The sequence below is a fragment of the Dasypus novemcinctus genome, chromosome 5, assembly GCF_030445035.2.
Source record: "Dasypus novemcinctus isolate mDasNov1 chromosome 5, mDasNov1.1.hap2, whole genome shotgun sequence".
NCBI classification, from domain to species: domain Eukaryota; kingdom Metazoa; phylum Chordata; class Mammalia; order Cingulata; family Dasypodidae; genus Dasypus; species Dasypus novemcinctus.
This window is the reverse complement of record NC_080677.1, coordinates 26,411,691-26,434,237: the sequence shown is the minus strand read 5'-3', so window position 1 is coordinate 26,434,237 and position 22,547 is coordinate 26,411,691. Positions and strand designations below refer to the sequence as shown.

Genomic DNA, 22,547 nt, shown 5'->3' with positions numbered 1-22,547 from the left:
ACCCTAATACCAAAGCAAGATAAAGATATTACAAAAAAAGAAAATTACAGACCCATTTCTCTAATGAATACACATGCAAAAATCCTCAATAAAATACTTGCTAATCGAATCCAAGAACACATTAAAAGAATTATCCATTATGATCAAGTGGGTTTTATAAAAGGCATGCAAGATTGGTTCAACACATGAAAATCCATCAGCATAATACACATTAATAAATCAAAAGAAAAATCACATGATCTTATCAATTGATGCAGAAAAGGCATCTGACAAAATACAGCACCCTTTCTTGATAAAAATACTGCAAAAAATAGGAATTGAAGGAAATTTTCTAAACATGATAAAGGCCATATATGAAGAATCCACAGCTAACATTGCACTCAATGGTGAAAAACTAAAAGCTTTCCCGTTGAGATCAGGGACAAGACAAGGATGCCCACTGTCACCACTGTTGTTCAATATAGTGTTAGAAGTTCTAGCTAGAGCAATCAGGGAAGAAAAAGAAAGGCATCCAAATTGGAAAGGAAGAATTAAAAGTTTCACTGTTTGCAGATGATATGATTGTATATCTAAAAAAATCCTGAAAAATCTACAACAAAGCTGCTAGAGCTAATGATTTCTGTAGAATGTCAGGATACAAGATCAATATGCAAAAATCAGTGGTGTTCCTATACACTAATAATGCACAATCTGAGGAGGAAGTCATGAAAAAAATTTCACTTACAATAGCAACTAAAGGAATCAAATATTTAGGAATAAACTTAACCAAGGATGGAAAGCACCTGTATTCAGAAAACTATAATGCATTGCGAAAAGAAATAAAAAAAGACCTAAATAATTGGAAGAACATTCCATGCTCATGGATTTGAAGACTAAATATCATTAAGATGTCACTTCTACCCAAATTGACATACAGATTCAATGCATTCCCAATAAAAATTTGATCAGCACTTTTTAAGCAAATGGAAAACACAATTATAAAATTTATCTGGAAGGGTAAATAAATATTCAGGGAAGAGGCCCTGAATAGCCAGAAACATCTTAAAAAGGAAAAGTGTAGTTGGAGGACTCTCACTTCCAGATTTTAAATCATATTATCTAGCTACAGTGGTACAAATAGCATGGTATTGGCATAAACACACATAGATCAATGGAACTGAATTGATGGTTCAGAAAAAGACCCTCACATCTATGGTCAAGTGATTTTTGACAAGCCTGTCGAGCACTCCCAGTTGGGGCAGAACAGTTTATTCAACAAATGGTGTTGGGAGAACTGGATATCCACAGCCAAAAGAAAGAAAGAAGACCCTTACCTCACACCTTATACAAAAATTAACTCAAAATGGATTAAACACTTAAATATAAAAGGAAGTACAATAAAGCTCCTAGAAGAAAAAACATCTTCAAGACCTGGTGGTAGGTGGTGGATTCTTAAACCTTATACCAAAAGCACAAGCAACAAAAGAAACATGGACCTCCTCAAACTTAAATATTTCTGTGATTCAAAGGACTTCATCAGGAAGGTGAAAAGGCAGCCCAGTCAATGGGATAAAATATTTGGAAACCACTTATCTGATAAGGGTTTGATTTCCATTCTATATAAAGAGATCATACAACTCAACAATAAAAGAGCAAGCAATCCAATTAAAAAATGGGCAAAAGATTTAAATAGACATTTCTCCAAAGAGGAAATACAAATGGTCAAAAAGCACATGAAAAAATGTTCCATATCACTAGCTATTAGGGAATTGCAAATTAAAGCAACAATGAGATATCATCTAACACCACACAGAATGGCCATTATTTAAAAAACAGACAAGAATAAGTGCTGGAGAGGATGTGGAGAAATAGGAACACTCCTTCACTGTTGAAACTGTAAAATGGTGCAGCTTCTATTGAAGACAGTTTGGCGGTTCCTCAGGAAGCTAAATATAGAACTACCATATGATCCAGCAATTCCTCTATTAGGAATATATCCAGAAGAACTAAAAACTATGACACAAACAGACATCTGCACACCAATGTTTATAGTGGTGTTGTTCACAATTGCCAAAAGATGGAAAAAACCCAAGTGTCCCTCCACCAATGAATGGATAAACCAAATGTGGTATGTATGTACAATGGAATACTATGCTGCAATAAGAAGAAATGAAATTGGGACGTATATGATAACATGGATGATCTTGAAGACATTATACTAAGTGAAGTAAGCCAGACACAAAAGGACAAATATTGCATGGTCTCATTAATATGAACTAAATACAAATAATAAACACATGGAATTAAAACCTAGAGTACAGGTTATAAGGAGATAAGAGCAGGGTTGAGAAGAACTATGGATGCTTAATCTACATAGAAGTTTTAATTAACTTGACTGTAAAAGTGTGGAGATGGATAGAGTTGATAGTAACACATTATAGTGAGTAGCAACTGGTTTATAAATGGGATTGTGACTGAAAAAGGTAGTTTGGGGAAGCAAACGTCAATAGAAAGAAAGCTAAAGAATAATCTAGGAACTGAATAACACAGTGAGCCCAGAGGCGGTTGAGAATTGTGGTTAAGGGTACAAATGGGGAAACGGACTTGGCCCTGTGGTTAGGGCGTCCGTCTACCACATGGGAGGTCCGCGGTTCAAACCCCGGGCCTCCTTGACCCGTGTGGAGCTGTCCTATGCGCAGTGCTTATGCGCACAAGGAGTGCCCTGCCACGCAGGGGTGTCCCCCGCATAGGGGAGCCCCACACGCAAGGAGTGTGCCCCGTAAGGAGAGCTTCCCAGCGTGAAAGAAAGTGCAGCCTGCCTAAGAATGACGCCACCCACACAGAGAGCTGACACAACAAGATGACTCAACAAAAAGAGACAGAGATTCCTGTGCCGCTGACAACAGAAGTGGACAAAGAAACAAGATGCAGCAAATAGACACCAGAGAACAGACAACTGGGGTGGGGAGGGGAGAGAAATAAATAAATAAATAAACAAATAAATAAATCTTTTAAAAAAAAGGGTACAAATGCAAGAGAGTCCTTCTGTTAGCTAGAGCAGATGTACATCACTCTGCAGGGTGATGGGAATATGGAGAAACATGGGAAAACTACAACTGGTGTGACCTATAGACTGTGGTTAACAGCAATACTATAATATTCTTGCATTAATGACAAGTTATACTGTGTTGATAATGGAGGTGTATGGAAAAAGTGTGCCAAATGTATGCTATGGACCATGATTGGTGGTAATAGTATGATGATATTTCTCATAATCTTTTATGGGAAATCTACACATCTGTATGATTGTTTAGCAAGTTAACAATATCTGTAACAAAAATACATTTAAAAAATATACTATGGGTTGGGGGAAAAATACATCAAATGTAACATAAGGAATATAGTTAGTAGTAATATTTTGACAATGCTCTTGCATAGTTTGTAACAAATTTTTCACACCAATGCAAAGAGTTGGTGGAGGGATGATGTATGAGACCCCTGTGTGATGTTATGTATATTTATTTTGTAAGTTCACAATCTTTACTATATACTTATTGTTTATGTATGTTCAAGTATGAATGATATACTCAATAAAAAAAAAAGCAAAAAAAGCATAAGACAACATGAACCTGGAGGACATTATGTTGAGTAAAGCAAACTAGACATAAAAGGACAAATACTGTATGATTGTATGACTGTGAACTAATTATATTGTGTAATCTCATGGAGCTAATAACTTGAATATGGATCACCTTTAAATAGAAGGAGGTTAGAGAATGGAAAGCTGAGGGCTAACTTGTGCAGAATTAATTGGTAAAAGGAATGTGTGTTAGTCTTTGGAAATAAATAGAAAGGTGAAAGCATAGCATACTGTTTGTAACTAGCAGTACTACTATATGGGTATGACAGTGGTTTAAAGGGAAAGTCTAAGGTCATGTATACTACTGAAAGGAAAGCTAAAAATTGTAACATGGGATTGTGTAGCATAGTAAAACCACACGTAGAATATAAATATGGGTAAAATTTCATATATAAGTCCATTTTTCTTTGAAACTGAACTAATGCATGTTAATTTACAAGATATTAATATCAGACAAAAAAATAAATAAAACCCACAACATTATGGTAAGTGAAAGAAACCAGACACAAAGTACTACATATTGTATGATACCATTTACATAAAATATAAATATAAGCCAATTTATAAAAATGAAATTAGATTAGTGGGTATGTAAGGTTAGGGAAGGTTAGAGGGACTGAAAGGTGACTGCTAATGGGTATGGGATTTTTCTTTTTTTCTCTCTTTTTTAAAAGGAGGTACCAGGGATTGAACCCAGGACTTTATACATGGGAAGCAGATGCTCAACCACTTGGGCTACATCCATTCTCCTAGGAGTTTTCCTTTTTGGAGTAATGAAATTGTTCTAAAATTTTTTGTGGTGATGAATACACAATATTGTGATTATACTAAAAGCCATTGATTATATACTTTGGATAGATAATATAGTATATGAATATATCTCAATAAAATTGCTTTTAAAAAAAACACATAAATGTGCAAAAATAGCCAGAAATAGCAGCTTTGTATAGCAGGGGAAACAGAGAGAGATTGAGACATGAAGAACTTTCTTTTTTTCTGTTTTTTGTTTATTAGTAGTATTATTGAAATAATGAAAATGCTCTAATAATGTTTGAAGTAATGAATGCAGAACTATGTGATTGTACCAAATACACTTTGGATGAATTGTATGCTTTATTAATATGTATCAATAAAATTGATGTTTAAAAAAATACAAAAATTAAACAATTTCCAGACTTATAAAGAAATTAGAAAATCGGAGTTCATTTTGTTATATTAAATTAACTATTCCAACTCACTATATAAATTATGAATCTATTTATATAAACAGTACAGGGGAAAAATAAATCCTTAGTTACAATCATTATATCATTTTATTATATTTTTATCCCCCATACACACTTACCATTCTACCATATAAGGGTACTTCTCTTCTACAGTAAGATCAGGATCAACTTCAATAGCATAATATTTTTCCTTTAGTTGTAGTAACTAAAAATAAATGAATAATTTAATCATGAATATAACAGTTTTCATTTATCTGCCTAATTTTATAGAAAACAAAACACTGTAAACGAGTGCTTTCCACAACCTACTTATCAGTAAAGATTAGTTCCTGAGTGCCTAGCTAATGTAGCAAATGAAGAGATCTTTCTGATCTTGGTTTACATGTTATTAAAACAACCTAACAATCAAACTATCAACACCAAAAACTTAGTTCTCATATAAAAGTATTAAATTTGATTCACATTTTGAGTCTTATTTTGTTAAGATTGATACATAATCAAGCCAAGTAGAAAACTGAGGCAATTTCCTAATCAATTTAAGGGCACAAACATATATAAAACCAAAGTATGTTTGTTTTAATTTTCCAGTTAACATAAGGACACCAGAATATTTTGGAAATCATTTAAAGTTGTTTTTTTTTTTAAAGATTTATTTTTTATTTATTTCTCTCTCCTCCACCCCCCCTAAATTGTCTACTCTCTGTGTCCATTTGCTGCATGTTCTTCTGTGACTGCTTCTATCCTTATCAGCAGTACTGGGAATCTGTGTTTCTTTTTGTTGCGTCAGCTCTCCATTTGTGTGGCACCATTCTTGGGCAGGCTGCACTTTCTTTCGTGCTGGGCGGCTCTCCTTACAGGGTACACTCCTTGCTCGTGGGGCTCCCCTACGTGGGGGACACCCCTGCGTGGCATGGCACTCCTTGTGCGCATCAGCACTGCGCATGGGCCAGCTCCATACGAGTCAAGCAGGCCCGGGGTTTGAACTGTAGACCTCCTATGTGGTAGGTGGACGCCCTATCCATTGGGCAAGTCCACTTCCCTTTTAAAGTTTTTAATGTAAAATTTTGTTATTAAAACGTTACTGTTAATTTTTATTTTAAAACATGATGAAGCTGTATAATCCACACAAAATCCATAAAGTAATAAATCTAATATTTTTTGAGTGCTTACTATTTGCCAGGTATGGCTACATGCACTTTACAAACTTGTTCATGTGAATGAGCCTGAAGAAATCTCAGGCAAAGCAGGTAATAAAGTCTTTCAGTCATTGTGAGTTATTGTCAGTTTTTACCTTTTGTCGACATTCATCTGTCACCAATTTACAGTTGTCAATGATATCTAAAAAGAGAAAGCAAATAGCTGTCAGAAGAAATAGTCTGATTGATACTACCTCTACTCTAAATAATTCATTACATCTCTTTTATGTACATATGACAAGTCAAGTAGCATAGCTATTACAACTTTTTATTTTAGTGCTATAATAAATTATATGCCATTGCTAGAGAAGTTCATGGGTTTTTTTTCTTTTTTTTTTTAATTGAAGTTCATGGTTTAAAATGTGAGATTTAGTGTTGCTCATCAACTCCACCGAGCTAGACAATTTAAAGTCTTCAAACACTGTTTCCATTTCCCCCTTCCTTTTAATTAAATGGAAACAAAGAATACATCTTTGAAATACCCTATTTCTTAATAAAAAGTTAATAGATGCTTAATGTGAAAATCTGGAAAATACTTATTATAAAGAAGAAAAAAATTACTTGCAATTTTGCCATTCAATATAAATTACTAATAGTGTTCTGTGTATTTCCTTATAGTCTGAAAATTTTATGCATATCATTTAGATAAGAGATTACACCAGATCTCTAACTTTGAAATTCTGCTTTCTTTTTCATTTCACATTGCCTGCATTTTTCTACAAAATTAAAAAGCTCTTCATATATATCATTCATAATAATTGTATATACTGCATTATATAGGCATAACATAATTTATTTCATTTCCTTGTATTAAAAATTTTAGGTTGCTTCTGAGTTTTTACTATTTTAAATAATTTTATGTTGAGCTTAGTTGCTGCTATTTTCATGAATAAAGCTTTTTTTGTACAGTTAGGATTATTGCCTAGTATTATTGCCTAGAAATTTTCCAAAGAGGAATTACTGGGCCAAATTGTATGAAGATATTTAGTGGCCTTTATACGCATTATCAATTTGATTTCTCAACTATACATGCATCAGCAGTAAATGAAGTTTGTTTTACTACTTCCTTGTTAGGTTGAAAAGTTCACTTTAAATGGTGAATCATATGGTATGTGAATTATATCTCAATAAAGCTGTTAAAAAACACTCAGATTTACTTAAAAGGTATATTATCTTAGCAACATCTTTTTTATTGAGGATTTATTTAATTACTTATTTTTTAAGTTAATTTACACATACCCAGCACAAAATTTGGTAAAATTCCTAGACAACACAAATGTTGTTTCATTAAGTTAACCCAAAGTTTAAAATCCATTTAGCTATTTCTTGAACAATGAAAAAGCACATTTGGGGAGAGTAATTTCACAAGCCTTGTGGTGGTGTGGAACTGTATGAACCCCAGAAAATAATGTCCTTAAAGCTAATCCAATCCTGTGGATGTAAACCCATTGTAAGTAGGACTTTTTGATGAAGTTACCTAATCAAAAGGTGGGGACCAGGGTGTGTCTTAATTCTCCAACAAGATTCCTCTATAAACTGAATACAAAGAGAAAGAGAGAGGAGGAAAGACTGCACGTATGTGTGTGCATCATGAGAGCAAGAAGTTGAAAGCAATGAAACCCAGAAGAGAACGGAGAGACAAACAGACACTGGCATGTCCTTGTCATATGGCAGAGGACCCAAAGATCACTGGCAGCTGGTCTTTGGGATGAAAGCGTTGTCCTGATGATGCCTTGATTTGGACATTCTCAGGGCTTCAAACTGTAAGCTAATAAATTCCCATTGTTTAAAGCCAACTGTAGCAGTTTGAAAAATAGATACTGGATTATGATTGTAATCTGATCTGTACCTGGGCATGATTGAGTTATGATTAGGGCGTTGGTGGGTGGGGACTCACAGATAAAAAGATAAAAGAAATGACAAAGAACAGAGTTGAGGGTTTCTGATGTTGGAGTTTTGATGTTGGAGTTTGATGCTGAAGACTTAAGCTGGAACTCCGGCAAGTAAGCTCAGAGGAAAGAGTAGCCAGCCCCAGGAAGAAAAGAACCTTGACCTCATAGAAAAGAAAGCCCCAGGAATGAATGAACACAGGAAGCCTGAACCCTCACAGATGTCGGCAGCCACCTTGCTCCCAACAGACTTTGGTGAGGGAAGTAACTTATGCTTTATGGCCTGGTATCTGTAAGCTCCTACCCCAAATAAATACCCTTTATAAAAACTGACCATTTTCTGGTATTTTGCATCAGCACTCCTTTGGCTGACTAATACAGAATTTGGTACCAAGGAGTAGGAAAGTACTTTGGCAATTACTGAAATGCTGGAATGGTTTTATAAATGGGTAAGGGGTATTTTTTGGAAAAATAGTGAGATGCTTGGAAGAAAAAACCTACAGGGCTTTGAAGAGACTGTTGATAGCAATATGGATGGTAAAGAGACTTTCTATGATGCTTTAGAAGTAAAGATGAAACTATTATTGGAAAATGGAGAAAAGGCGACCTATGTTTTAAAGTCACAGAGAACTTAGCAGATTAACTCCTGGTGTTGTACAGAAGGCAAAATTTGAAAATGGTGAGCCTGGGTATTTAGCGTAAGAACTTTCCAAAGTAAACCCAGAGAATGCGGCTTGGCTTCTGCTTGCAGCTTATAGCAAAATGCTAGATGAGAGAGATAAGCTAAGGACTGGACAGTTTGACAAAAAGAAAACAGAAACTGATTCTGGAAATTCCAAGCCTTTGGAAATCAAGCTCCCAGATGAAAGTGCCCCATCTGAGGACTTAAATAAACTTGGAATTGGTAAATCAGGATTGAAGATGCAGTTATCTAGGAAAGACTTGTGGAACGACTTATTGTCTGATGGCTTAGACCCTTGCTTCCTGCATGCTAAACCAACAAGGTTTTTGAGAGAGCTGTATGAATAAAACCACTGTCAGCCTGGAATAAAAAGAACATGGCAAGGAGAGATTGAAAGAGAAACTACTTTAAGAGGAAAATCACAGAAGCTGAGATCCGGAATTAACACTTTACCTTGGGCCAAGAGAGGAACACCACCCATGTATACAGAGAGGGTAAATTTGCCCCAGCAGTTAAAGAGGGTGGATGTTCCCACCCAATGTTCTGGGAGAGTTTTGCTGCCGCAGGGTACAGACAGGGTGGAGCACATTCCCCAAGGATTAGGGCAGTTAAGGTCAGCACCCCACAGGTTTGAGAGGGGTGGGTCTGTCCCCCAAAGGTTAGGGAAGGCCAGGTAGTTGACTCATTGCTCTGAGAGGGTTGAGCCTGTATGCCAAAGGTTAGGGGGAATGTTGTCTTCACATTACTGTACTAGGGGGTTAAGACTAACCTAAATATTGGGTAAGGTATGGCAAGCATCCCAACACAACACTCTTAGAGGGAGAGTTCTGGAGCTTGGTCGACACCCATTTGCTTGATGAGGGTGGAACCAAGAAAATGGCTGTTGGGCAAGCCAATGGAAAGGGTAGGTCCCCATATGGCCCCAAGGAGAAGAAACCATCTTCTTAAGAATGATTCTCAGACTTTGAAATCCAATGAAGGATGCCCTGCAGGTTTACTGAACTGTAGAGGACCCCATACTCATGTTTCCCTCCCAATTTCTCCTTTTTGTATTGAAAATGTTTATCCTATATCTGTCCATTTATGTATTGGTAACAGATAAATTGTTTTGTAAGTTTCAGATGTCTATAGCAGACAGGACTTTGCCCTAAGACAAACTGTATTTCTTTAAGTTAATTGTAATATGATTTAGAGCTTGCATTGTTACTGATTTAATGGGGTTTTTAAAAAATATTATAATATCTTTTTGGAATTCAGAGGGTGGAATGTAGCAGTTTGATATGGTTATGAATTCCAAAAATTCTAAAAATAGATATTGGATTATGCTTGTAATCTGATCTATACCTGGGGATGACTGAGTTATGATTAGGGCATGGACTGTATGGTAAATGAATAAAATTCCTTTAATTAAAAAAAAAAAGCAATACTTACTATGACATGTTGGGCATCTTTTCCCTTTGTAGGAAAATCTACTTAATGTCATGTCAAAGTCTGTTATTATCTGTAAAGAAAAGAGGAAAATGTATTATGTAAGCAAAGCCACTATGGCCAGAAGTCCTATGGTCTACCCGAACGCATATTGTGTGCATCTTAGAGGAACTTGGCGTGTACTCAGATATTGGCCCGCGTAGTAGAGGATGATCTCTCTACATTGAGTTTTCTAATGAAACTTATGTAAAAAGTCTGGCGAATGGCCTAAACTACAAATGAGGGTGAGGAATGACCAGCTGTATTATTCAGGGTTCTCTAGGGAAATAGAATCAACAAGAGATATCTGTTAATAGTATGTGATTTTATAAGAGTCTCTCATGCATCTGTGGGGATGCACAAGTCCAATGAAGGTTCTTGAGAGTCCTGGGAGATGTTGGCTGTCCAAAGACATCACTTCCCCTTTTAAGGCATTCACATGATTGGGTTAAGCGTCACTCATTGCTGATGGCAGTCTCCCTGATTGATGTAATTGTAATCAGCTATCTAGGATTTACTACTGCAATAAAGTCAATGGTGACTAATGTCCATAAATTCCCTTGTATTATAGTTAGCCCAGTGCTTGACTGACCAAACAATTGGGCACAATTACCTGGCCAAGGTGACATAATAGTCTAACCATCACACCTTCCTACTAGGTGACACCTTAAGTGCCTCAACAGTCATCAAATAAAACCTGAATAATCAGTACAGGAATTTGTGATTGCAGGTGATATGGTTATTGTTTTCTGTAGAGATAAAACACTGCATAATCTCAACCCTCTTGGGTCAGTGTACAAAAATGCAGTGGAAGCAATGAATCTATATATAGCTCTTAGTTCTGAACACTGCTACAGTTTTGATTTCACTTGTCTATTTAAGATAAACTATAAATGAATGACATAAGATAAACTACAAATGAATGACATATGGAAATAGTTTGCCAGCCCTTGAAGCAGATTGGGTTAAATCTTAGTTTTTCACAATTGTTAAAAAATATATATATTTTTATTGAATAATCCAGATTATGTTGATTTTATTTACATTTAAAACAACCCATTAAAAAAAAACTTGAGATAGATTTTTTTAAAAAAATCAGTTTTCCCCTAATAAGGTTATATCTTAATTTGAACTACCATCACTTAATTAAAAGATGGACTTCAAAGTGTACACTTAATATTATTCTTAAAATGGTTTAATACATGTGCACAGCATTTCTTTTTTTTTAGGTACTGGGGGCTGGGGACTGAACCCAGGACCTTGCATGTGGGTGCCTAACAGCTTGAGCCACATCTGCTCCTTGCTTGTTGTGTCCACTCTGCTCACTGCATCAGCTTGTTACACCAGCTGTGTTAGCTCATTGTATCCGCTCACTGCATCTGTTCATCTTCTTTAGGAGGCACTGGGAACCGAACCCAAGGCCTCCCATGTGGGAGGCAGGCACCCAACTACTTGTGCCACATCTACTCCTCTTGTTGTTTGTTTTTGTTTTTCCAGGAGGCACTGGGAACCAAACTTGAGACCTCCCATGTGGAAGGGGGCACTCAACCACTTGAGCCACAACACTCCAGCATTAGTTTTATAATTTAAAGTCTGAAGAATAACTTAATTTTATTTCAATGGTATTAATTTTTATTTGTGTTTCCAGTGGGAATATTCTGTGATATATCTTTTACATTTTAGGTTCCTAAAGGACAGGCAAGCCTGTCTACGTAAATCTACTTTACTCAGATTTTAGCATAACCTGATAGAAATGAGTCAATGTAGACATTAAAAAATAAAGGATTTTTGATGATAATTCACCTGAAGTTTGGCAGCTCCTCCTTTGATAAGACCACAAATAATTTCTTCTACTTTTGCAGGGTTCCTGATGTAAACTGAACTTTTCTGGAATTCTGGCATCTAAAAATAAAAGGAAATTAGTTAACTAATTTTAATTCTTCTTAGATTCCTTTGATAACAAGCAGAAACCTATACTATTTAAAGGTATAAAAATTTTTCAGGTATTATTTTAAAAAAACACCACCAAATCAAATTATGATTTATAGACAAAAAATTTTAAAGCATTTATATATATGTATTTAGGAGGCACAGGGGAATGAACCTGGGACCTTGTATGTGAGAAGCAGGCACTCAACCATTGAGCTACACTTCTTCCCCAGCACAGCAATATTTTCCATCCAGAAGATAAAGATAAAACTACATTTGTAATTCATTACTTTATCAGAGCGTACTTTTTTCTAAGTATAAAAACAATGCATGCTTACACAGAAAAAAATTTTTAAATAAAAATTATCAGAGTTCTAATACCCAAAGATAAACAAGTAAACATTCTAGTCTATTTCCCATTAGTCTTGTTTTGATGATTACACACATGCATGAATATGTACAAGCTCATGTTTGCTATATATTTTTGCATCTGGTTTTTAAAAACTAATGTTATTACACATGCAGTTATAAAAATATTTTAACACAATTCAGTAATCAAAACAGAATTCCAGAATTGAATGGAGAATAATATTTGCACTTTGCAATAAAATTATTTCTTGTAAGAACTTTTCTAAGATTAGCTTGTAGTCACATATATGTTTTAAAATATTTCTGAGGAAAAAAGGGAACAAATATATGATTATTCCCAAGTTTATTTCTTTGTACAAATAATTAAAATATACTTAAAATATTTTAAAATTTGAACAGTTGCTTCAAGAGCTTTGTTTCTTTTTACTGTACTATGGCCAAATAACTTAAGTATTCTTGGCATAAATTTTATAATAGATTATTTCAAGTTGAGATAACTACTAAAAAGTATTAAGCCACCTGAGTGTTGGCTGTTGTTAGGCTGGTTTAAGAAAGCTTTAGGGCTACTCAATCATTTAATGTTAAATACTGGTTCTTATTTCAACTCTAGCACATATAGACTGATCAGTGGAAAATCAGCACAAGAAGCACAGTTTTACAGTACATGTACAAGAAGACTGAAAGGAGAAAATTATGGATCATTTTATAGTCAGTTTCACAGTATGAATGCATAATAACAGAATCTTAGATCAAGGTTATACTGGTTTGTACTGGGTAATCTTTGTTTCTTTTTGTTGTTGTTTTTTTAATTAGTTTTATTCTTTTTTTTAAAGATTTATTTATTTTTTTATTTCTCTCCCCTTCCCGCCCCCCTGCCCCAGTTGTCTGTTCTCTGTGTCTGCTGCGTCGTCGTCTTTGTCCGCTTCTGTGTTGTCAGCGGCACGGGAATCTGTGTTTCTTTTTTTGCATCATCTTGTGTCAGCTCTCTTAGTGGGCGGCACCATTCCTGGGCAGGCTGCACTTTCTTTCGCGCTGGGCGGCTCTCCTTATGGGGCGCACTCCTTGCGCGAGGGGCTCCCCTATGCGGGGGACACCCCTGCGTGGTATGGCACTCTTTTGAGTGCGTAAGCACTGCGCATGGGCCAGCTCCACACGGGTCAAGGAGCCCCGGGGTTTGAACCGCGGACCTCCCATGTGGTAGATGGACGCCCTAACCACTGGGCCAAGTCCGCTTCCCAATCTTTGTTTTATTTATATATATTCTAAGTTTGTTATCTTCAGAATTAATGTATTTCATAAGTGTTATAGACAAGGTTATGAAAAATTCCCTAGATCTCTGTTTTGCCTACAAGATACTCTGACCAGGCAAGTCTAGCAGGTTCCACATCGTCCTTACATAATGTAAGGAAAAAGGCAAGAATATTTCCCAAAGACTGGAAGACAAGAACAAATAAAAGTGTATAGGAACACAGGGCCTACATGATGGAATAGAGGAGAGTATGGGCCATGATGTGAACCAATATATATGAGGTGCAGAGGTGCCCAAAGATGTACTTACCAAATCCAATGGATGTGTCATGATGATGGGAACGAGTGTTGTTGGGGGGGGAGAGGGGGGGTGGGGGGGTGGAGTTGAATGGGACCTCACATATATATATATATTTTTAATGTAATATTATTACAAAGTCAATAAAAAATAAAAAAATTAAAAAAAAAAAAAGTGTATAGGAAAAAGAAGCAGTACTATTAAAAATGTCTCTGTTAATAAAAGACTTGGACCTATAATACACTTAATTTTAAAAAGTCATATTTAAATAGAATAGGATAACCTATAATGTAACTAACTTTGATAGAATGATGCTTATAACTTAATTGAAATTAAAAGGGTTTCAGTGAATTAAAGAAGAAGGCTGAGGGAAGCGGACTTGACCCAGTGGTTAAGGCGTCTGTCTATCACATGGGAGGTCTGCAGTTCAAACCCCGGGCCTCCTTGACCCATGTGGAGCTGGTCCATGCGCAGTACTGATGCGTGCAAGGAGTGCTGTGCCACGCAGGGGTGTCCACCGCGTAGGGGAGCCCCACGCACAAGGAGTGCGCCCCGTAAGGAGAGCCGCCCAGCGCGAAAGAAAGTGCAGTGTGCCCAGGAATGGTGCCGTACACACGGAGAACTGATACAACAAGATGACGCAACAAAAAGAAACACAGATTCCCATTCTGCTGACAACAACAGAAGCGGACAAAGACGCAGCAAATAGACACAGATAACAGACAACCGGGGTGGGGGGGGGAAGGGGAGAGAAAAAAATAAATAAATCTTTTTAAAAAAAAGAAGGCTGATCAGAGGTTATATACATATTTATTTTATAGACTTTTCAATAAATGAGAAAAGCAAATTAGCACTTGTTTCTACATCCCTTTCTTCATTCATTAAGCCATTCATTCACTTAACAAATATTTACTAAGTTACTATTCTGTGCCTGACACTCTTGTCAGATGCTAGGGATATGATGATCAACAGTATTACACAATTTTCCTGTTAGTTTTAGGAACTATTGATGTTTCAGAGTATCACTTTAATAGCTCCCCTTTCAAATACCTCCCCCTTAGCTAGTAAATTAATCTGACAACTAAATTCTGTTCTTATCTCAGCCTCAGCTGACAGATGCATAGTAGTTTGCATATATTTAATTCAATAACTAACCAATTACACATTGAAAACAAAAGAGTATATGTCACTGATTAAATTTTCACCAAGAAAATTAAATCTTTTACAACGGTGTGTCCATTCTGAGTAAGATATCCTGCCTCAAGAAATTGAGACCCTAAAGTTTCAAATAATGGATAGAAGAAAAGCACCAAAACCACTTTAAGATATGTGTTTTCTTAATAATTAATTACAATTAGATTGATTTCTTATAAATCTCTGGGACCTGAAAGAGAACAAGTAGCTAGAGCCTTCGGCATCCCTGCTTCTGCACAATTTACAACCATTCATTTCCAGATAAATAAGGAGTGAATACTCAAATAGACCTGGAATCTATTTGAAAATATAGAGGTTTGTTAAGTTAATCGAATATTAATATTTTGAATTGTTTGAAGACCTTTCAATTTGATTATGATACAATTTTATGGATGTAAACTACGGCCCCCAAAATTTCCAGCAATAGTAATAAAAAGAAAATGAATTCATTTTATAATAAGGCTGTAATGTAAAATGGGAAAGAAGCAAAGCATTTCCTAACAAGAATCAGTGTAAATTGGCTGATTAGAACATAATCTGAATGAACCCTAAACATGATTAAGAAAAACCTAAAATGTATTTATTCTGACTCATCTTTTTTTTTTGCAATTTTAAAAAAAGATTTATTTCTTTCTCCCACCCCCTTGTTTGCATTTGCTGTGTCTGTTCATCTTCCTTGTTTCTTTAGAAGGCACTGGGAACTGAACCCAGGACCTCTGATATGGCAGGGAAGCATCTAATCACTTGAGCCACCTCCATTCCCTGTTTTACTGTATCTCTCATTGTGTTTTTCTTTTTATGTCTCTTGTTTCATCAGCTTGCCACACCTGCCCGTTGCATCAGCCTGCTGTCTTGCTCGTCCTCTTTAGGAGGCACTGGGAATCTCCACTCCCTGCTTTGTTGGGTCTCTCATTATGTTTTTCTTCTTGTGTTTCTTGTTGCATCAGCTTGCCATGCCTGCCTCTCACAGCAGCTCAATGTCTTCTTTAGGAGGCACCAGAAATCGAACCAGGGACCTCCCATGTTGTAGGCAGGAGCTCAATTGCTTGAGCCACATCTGCTTCACTTGACTCATCTTTTTTTTTCCTTTAAAGATTTTATTTTATTTATTTATTCTCCCACCCCCACCCCTACCCCCTTTGTCTGCTTTGTGTCCATTCGCTGTGTGTTCTTCTGTGTCTGCTTGTCTTCTCTTTAGGTGGTACCGGGAACCGATCCTGGGACCTTCTCTTGCAATCTCTTCTCAATCTCTTGCACCACCTCAGCTCCCTGGTCTGCTGCATCTCTTTTTTTTCTCTCCCCTTCCTCTCCCCCCGCCCCAAGTTGTCTGCTCTCCGTGTCCATTCACTGTGTGTTCTTCTGTGACCACTTCTATCCTTATCAGTGGCACCAGGAATCTGTGTTTCTTTTTGTTGCGTCATCTTGCTGTGTCATCTCTCTGTGTGTGCGGCACCATTCTTGGGCAGGCTGCACTTTCTTTCACACTGGGTGGCTCTCCTTACGGGGCACACTCCTTGTGTGTGGGGCTCCCCTACATAGGGGACACCCCTGCGTGGCATGGCACTCCTTGTGCGCATCAGCACTGCGCATGGGCCAGCTCCACATGGGTCAAGGAGGCCCGGGGTTTGAACCACAGGCCTCCCATGTGGTAGGCAGATGCCCTATCCACTGGGTCAAGTTCGCTTCCCTGCATCTCTTATTGTCTCTCTTCTGTGTCTCTTTTTGTTGCGTCATCTTGCTGCACCAGCTTTCCATGTGGGCCAACACCCTTGAGCGGGCCAGCACTCCATGTGGGCCAGGTCTCTGCTCGGGCCAGCTTGCTGTGCGGGCCAGCATGCCTTCACCAGGAGGCCCTGGGAATCAAACCCTGCACTCCCATATAGTAGACAGGAGCCCAATTGCTTGAGCCACATCTGCTTCCCCGGACTCATCTTTAATATATTTTATCAACATAGATAAAACAAACTCCTAATCATTAGTACACTTCCAAATTCGAGAAGCAATAATTTCTAAAGAAATTGATTTCAAAGTTTTACCACAGTCTATTCTTTACTCTATAACAATATTAGATTATTTTATATCTCACAGATACAATGGGACAAAATATTAATGAGTATCTACATGGTATAGTCACCAAATTCCTGGACTTGGCTGAATAGCATCAATCCAATAGTAATCTCTCAGACTACTGAAAATCCTAAAGGCCAGGATGAGATTATGACAACTTCAAAGTTTAATTCTTTTTAAGCTAGGATTTAAAAATATAATGTTAAATTTGTATTAAAAGATAATATATAAGTGCATTCTAGTTATAATAATGTATTATTATTCTTAATCTAAAAATAAATTAAGGGTTAGTGTAATTCACAATGTATAGTAAGTATAATTTGTATTTTAACTAAATGCAAAAGAAGTATTTGTACTTTTAATTTATGTATATGCTCATCTCCATAAGTTTTTAATTATCTTAGTATTATCCTAAAAGTGTTTACCAGTTGCTTTCTGAAAATGGCTGATATAAAAATTAGGTTTAAATCCCTTAAGAATCTTGGTCAAAAGCTCACAGAGGAAATACTGTTTTTTAGTATTCCATAGTTTATATCTGGTGCAGATAAAAGACCTCATTACTGCATTGGTACCAAACAGTGGGCACCGCAATATCAGAATTAACACTATGTAACTACCTAAAAAGTATAGATTTAAAGTCACTTATTGGGAAACAGACTTGGCCCAGTGGTTAGGGCGTCCGTCTACCACATGGGAGGTCCGCGGTTCAAACCCCGGGCCTCCTTGACCCGTGTGGAGCTGGCCCATGCGCAGTGCTGATGCGCGCAAGGAGTGCCCTGCCATGCAGGGGTGTCCCCTGCGTAGGGGAGCTCCACGCACGAGGAGTGCGCCCCGTAAGGAGAGCCGCCCAGCGCGAAAGAAAGTGCAGCCTGCCCAGGAATGGCGCCGCCCACACTTCCCGTGCCGCTGACAACAGAAGTGGACAAAGAAACAAGACGCAGCAAATAGACACAGAGAACAGACAACCAGGGGAGGGAGGGGAATTAAATAAAAATAAATAAATCTTAAAAATAAATAAAAAAAAATAAAGTCACTTATTCAGACTGGTACCCTTACCCATATATACAGATGGTTCTGTAGACATCTCCCCCTTCCTACCAAATATTTGACCTATTTCCACGTTAGGTAGTATAGACCAAATTCTTTCATTCATTCACTATATATTCATTAAGGTGTAAGGCACTATGTTAAGAAGGGATGCAAAATTTTTAGTAAGGTATACATCTTACCCTCAAGGTGCACATTCTCCAACATGGACTGTAACACAGAAACCTAAATAACTAATACATTGCCTAAGATGTTCAGATAAAATACAAGGAAAACTCAAAGAAGCTGCCACGACTTTTTCTGGGGTCAAAGAAGGAAGAGTCAACTGACCTGGGCTTTGGAGGAGAAGCAGGATTTACATATGCTGAGATTGGAGAGGAGAAAAGATAGGAAAGAATCAAAATATATGGTCTAATGTAGGATAAAAGATAAACAGCTGTTTGTCTAGAACTTAAGTATACATGGAGAGGAGTGTTTTTGCTAAGTCTGGAAGGAGAGATTTGGAACCAAACCATGAGCAGTTAAGAATAATATCCTAAGAAGTTGTCACCCTAAAACAGGTTCTTAACCAGGGGTCCATGAGCTTGAATTGAAATTAAAATAAACAGCACCATTATTCTTGTGGGGACATGTTAGTGTGGGTATGATATACTTATTAAATAATACACAGTTTAGTGAGGACTTAGTAAAGGGTCCATGGTTTTCACTTGACTGGCAAAGGGGTCCATGGAACAGAAAAGGTTAAGAAACCCCATCCTAAAAGATCTATAAACATTTTTAGAAAAGTAAACCCAAGGTAAAAATTATGTAAATTAATGCAATGATAGTTTTTTTAAAAAATCATCATATTTTGACTTGTTTTCCTTCAAAGGTAGGAACAATTGTGGGTTGACTACATTGTTACTTGCTTCTAAAAGAGACATATGCCAAAGGGTTCTAGGGCCCAGGTGTGGCAGTTTGATATTGTTTATTAATTACAAAAATAGATATTGGATTATGTTTGTAAACTGGTCTGTCCCTCCATGATATTAGATTATATTGGATTCAGAGGTTTCACTTTTACTTGATTAAATAATGATTAAGATTTTGACTGGGCCACTTCAGTAGGACGTTGCATCCCTGCCCCCTTGGTGGGTGGGGACACACAGAGAACCATACCACAGAGAAGGGAGGGTGGAGTTTTAATGCTGGAGCCCAGAAATTAAGCACACAGAGGAGCAGAGAGAAGGCTCAATTAGACATAGGAGAGGCCCCAGGAAGAGAGGTGAGGCATTTGCCTGAGAGTCTACAGAGAGCCTTGTGGAGCAAGCAGAGCAGCTGAGCCCAGAAAGAGGCAAGCCCCAGGAAGACAGGACCTCAGGAAGCCTGAACCCTAGCAGATGTCGGCAGCCATCTTGCTCTAACACATGGCAATAGACTTTGGTGAGGGAAGTAACTTATGGCCTGGTAACTGCAAACTTCTACCCCAAATAAATACCCTTTATAAAAGCCAATAGATTTCTGGTATTTTGCATCAGCACCCCTTTGGCTAACTAATATAGCAAGTAACAACAAATTATGTGAAAGGTACTATTACATAACATTTTTTCAATGGTAGGAATTCCTGCATTACTTGTGATAAAAAAAATTAACTCAAGCTAGAAAATACTTAAGTTTTAGACTGGTTTAACTCTACGTACCAGAGAAATATGCACAATCCAAATGAATCAAATATCAGACTATATTTGACCTATAAAAACTGCAATTTCATATGCTTCAAACTAACAGCAATAATTAAACTGATGATTTAATCAGCAAAGAATGCTTTCATATCCAATCATGCACTGGCTGAGGGATGTTAAGATGAATAAGAAATTTATTAATTATGTCACAAAGCTTTTTGCTTGCTAAGTCATGTTTTGGTTTATAGGCTCAAAACAGAAAAAGAAAGCTAGGGAGAAAGAGAAAGATGAAAAGATAAAAAGAGGACAAAAGGAAGAACAGCAACAGCAAAACAAAGAGAAAATAAGAAATATATCATGTGTAGTTGTCTTCATTAAAAGAGAGGGGGAAATAGTGATTTTTAAGATTTTTATCATTGTGAATATGAAAATTGGAGATGACTCTTTTCCTACATGTACAAATAAATATCTGCTTAAGTGAAGACACTAACATAGTAAGGAGATTAACAGTTATTGAGTGGCTATTTGCAATTAGGTATTTACATTAAATATGAGTAAGAACAACAAGAGGTTGGTGGTTTTATACCATTTCTTAAAGGCCAGGTTATTGCCCTCGCTCAAAGGTATCACAGATATTAAAGACAGAGTTGAGATTTGAAGTCAGGGCTGACTCCAAAGCCTGCATTTTTCTTACCACTTCGTAGTGTCTATTGTGCAGTGAACTCTACTGTCTTACAAGAAGTATATTTTTAAAAATTTGAATGCTTGTCATTTTAATTCAGAAGCTTAAGATAAAATATCTTATACTATATGATTTAAGTGAGTTGTTGCTGAGTAAAGAAAATTTAACACAAAAAGCAACAGGGAAGCTATTTTATATGCTGAGAAACACTATAATGTACCCTGTATTTCTAGCAAAAAAAATTGAAACTCAATACAACAGATATTTGAAATTCTATTATTTGTGAAGCACTGTGAAGAAAGATCTGTATAAAGTTACAGTCCCATAGTTAATTATCTGCTTAGAGACAGAGATAAAAGTGGTGATGATTCACCATTAATAAATGGAACTGAAAATATTGCAAATACCCACCATTTTCACATGTACAGCAGATTCTTGATTAGTCATTTCTTGATTATCCAATCTTCTGGATATTCCCAGGTGATGTCACAGCAAAAGAGAAAGAAAAGGTACATGTGACATACATACATTTCAGGCTCTTCCTGTATGTTAATGGTATACTAAGCTGGTACTTTTGGTATGATTTAAATACCAAGTTATTGCAGGCATCTTTTTTCTTTTCCAAGAAGCTCAGCAAAGGGTTTACTCTATCTGATAAAGTTTTGGGTTAAAAATTTTGTATGGGGTACTTGAAGATCTCCTAAGAAGAACTTAAAAACATGGTTTTAATAATATGTGAATAAACAGTTAAAGTGAAGTACATATTTGCAGAAAACACTTTATTGTAGAAATATTTTATCATCTTTTTCTCTATATGAAAGAATGAAGTCTGTGGGAAAATTATGCATTACTACTTTGAATCAATGTAGGAATATATAAATAGAACAAAGTTCAGAGAAACAATATACAAAAGTCCAATTTTCCTTAAATTTTCTTTTATTAAAATCTTTAATTTTGTGAAACAATATGACTAAGATCTGCATTGTATTTGAATCTAGCAGAGTGTTTGGCACAAAATAGGCACATGATTGTGTCTGCCACAGGAATGAAAATTTTAGAGGTTTGGGTTAGGTTTATATGTATTTGTTAAACCAAAAGAAACTGCTTTAAAAATATCACTCATCCTATTATTTTCTTTTTCCAATATTGATATCAAGGGAAAGTGCTTATTTATTTTTGTTCCATAATGACTTCACTTTTAAAAAATATTCTTTATCTAGAATAAACTTTAAATTTTATAATATTTTATAACCAGTGCACTATAAAAAAAGGCAAGTTAGTTGAAAAATCGTATTTTTTCTTAAACTGTAGCAAATAGAAGTTAGACATTAGATCTGCATTCTTTATAACTAAAGTGTGTTATAGCACCTATATAAAATCTTCTCAGATTCTAAAAATCCATCCCCCCCCCTCTTTCAATATAAGGTCTGTGAAATTGGGAAATATAAAAGATACTTTCCCCCTCTCCCAGAAAGGCTATTAGTGATGGTCTTATAATGTACAGTATCTTAGAGTTAAGTAAACATAGTATTTTCAAATAGTAAGATAATACTTCTAATTTTTCATATCTAAAAAAAATGTAGTATCTATCTCTCCCTATAGATATATCCATCCATCTATTCATCCAGCTACCTACTACATATACCTTTTTTTTTTTTTTTTTGGTTGAATACATATACCTCTTAAAATATTTGATCATCACATCCAAAATGAAATTACAATGGCAGTTTGGGGTTTAATATTTTAGTAGTCATTAGTTTAGCTGATTGTAGTCAAATTTAAGTAAACTTTTGTTCGTCTCATTTCTTTTTGTCATACTCATTCTTTAACAAAGACATCACAGAAGTTGTTTGCAAGTTTGCTTCTTTACAGAAACCAAAACATACAATATTAAATGATTATGGCTTTTCTTTGATGTTTAATATCTGAAAAGAGGCCTGAATTTCTCAGAGAACACTATTTAAATAAACTTT

At 36.2% G+C, this 22,547-nt stretch overlaps 1 protein-coding gene across 3 annotated transcripts in view; it reads right to left on the bottom strand.

The window, feature by feature from the left end:
- The window catches only part of NT5C3A (5'-nucleotidase, cytosolic IIIA), a 91,766-nt gene that overhangs the window by 11,785 nt on the left and 57,434 nt on the right, over positions 1-22,547 (bottom strand). For 2 of the 3 annotated variants that reach the window (XM_004463293.4, XM_004463292.3), the window contains exons 2-6: positions 20,986-21,040; positions 11,883-11,981; positions 10,044-10,113; positions 6,137-6,183; positions 4,965-5,050 (exon numbers count right to left, since the gene is read on the bottom strand). In XM_004463293.4, the coding sequence (XP_004463350.1) occupies positions 4,965-5,050; positions 6,137-6,183; positions 10,044-10,113; positions 11,883-11,981; positions 20,986-21,021 (338 nt within the window). In that variant the 5' untranslated portion in view covers positions 21,022-21,040. The remainder of the gene's footprint in view (positions 1-4,964; positions 5,051-6,136; positions 6,184-10,043; positions 10,114-11,882; positions 11,982-20,985; positions 21,041-22,547) is intronic. The other variant, XM_004463291.3, reaches the window with a different exon arrangement.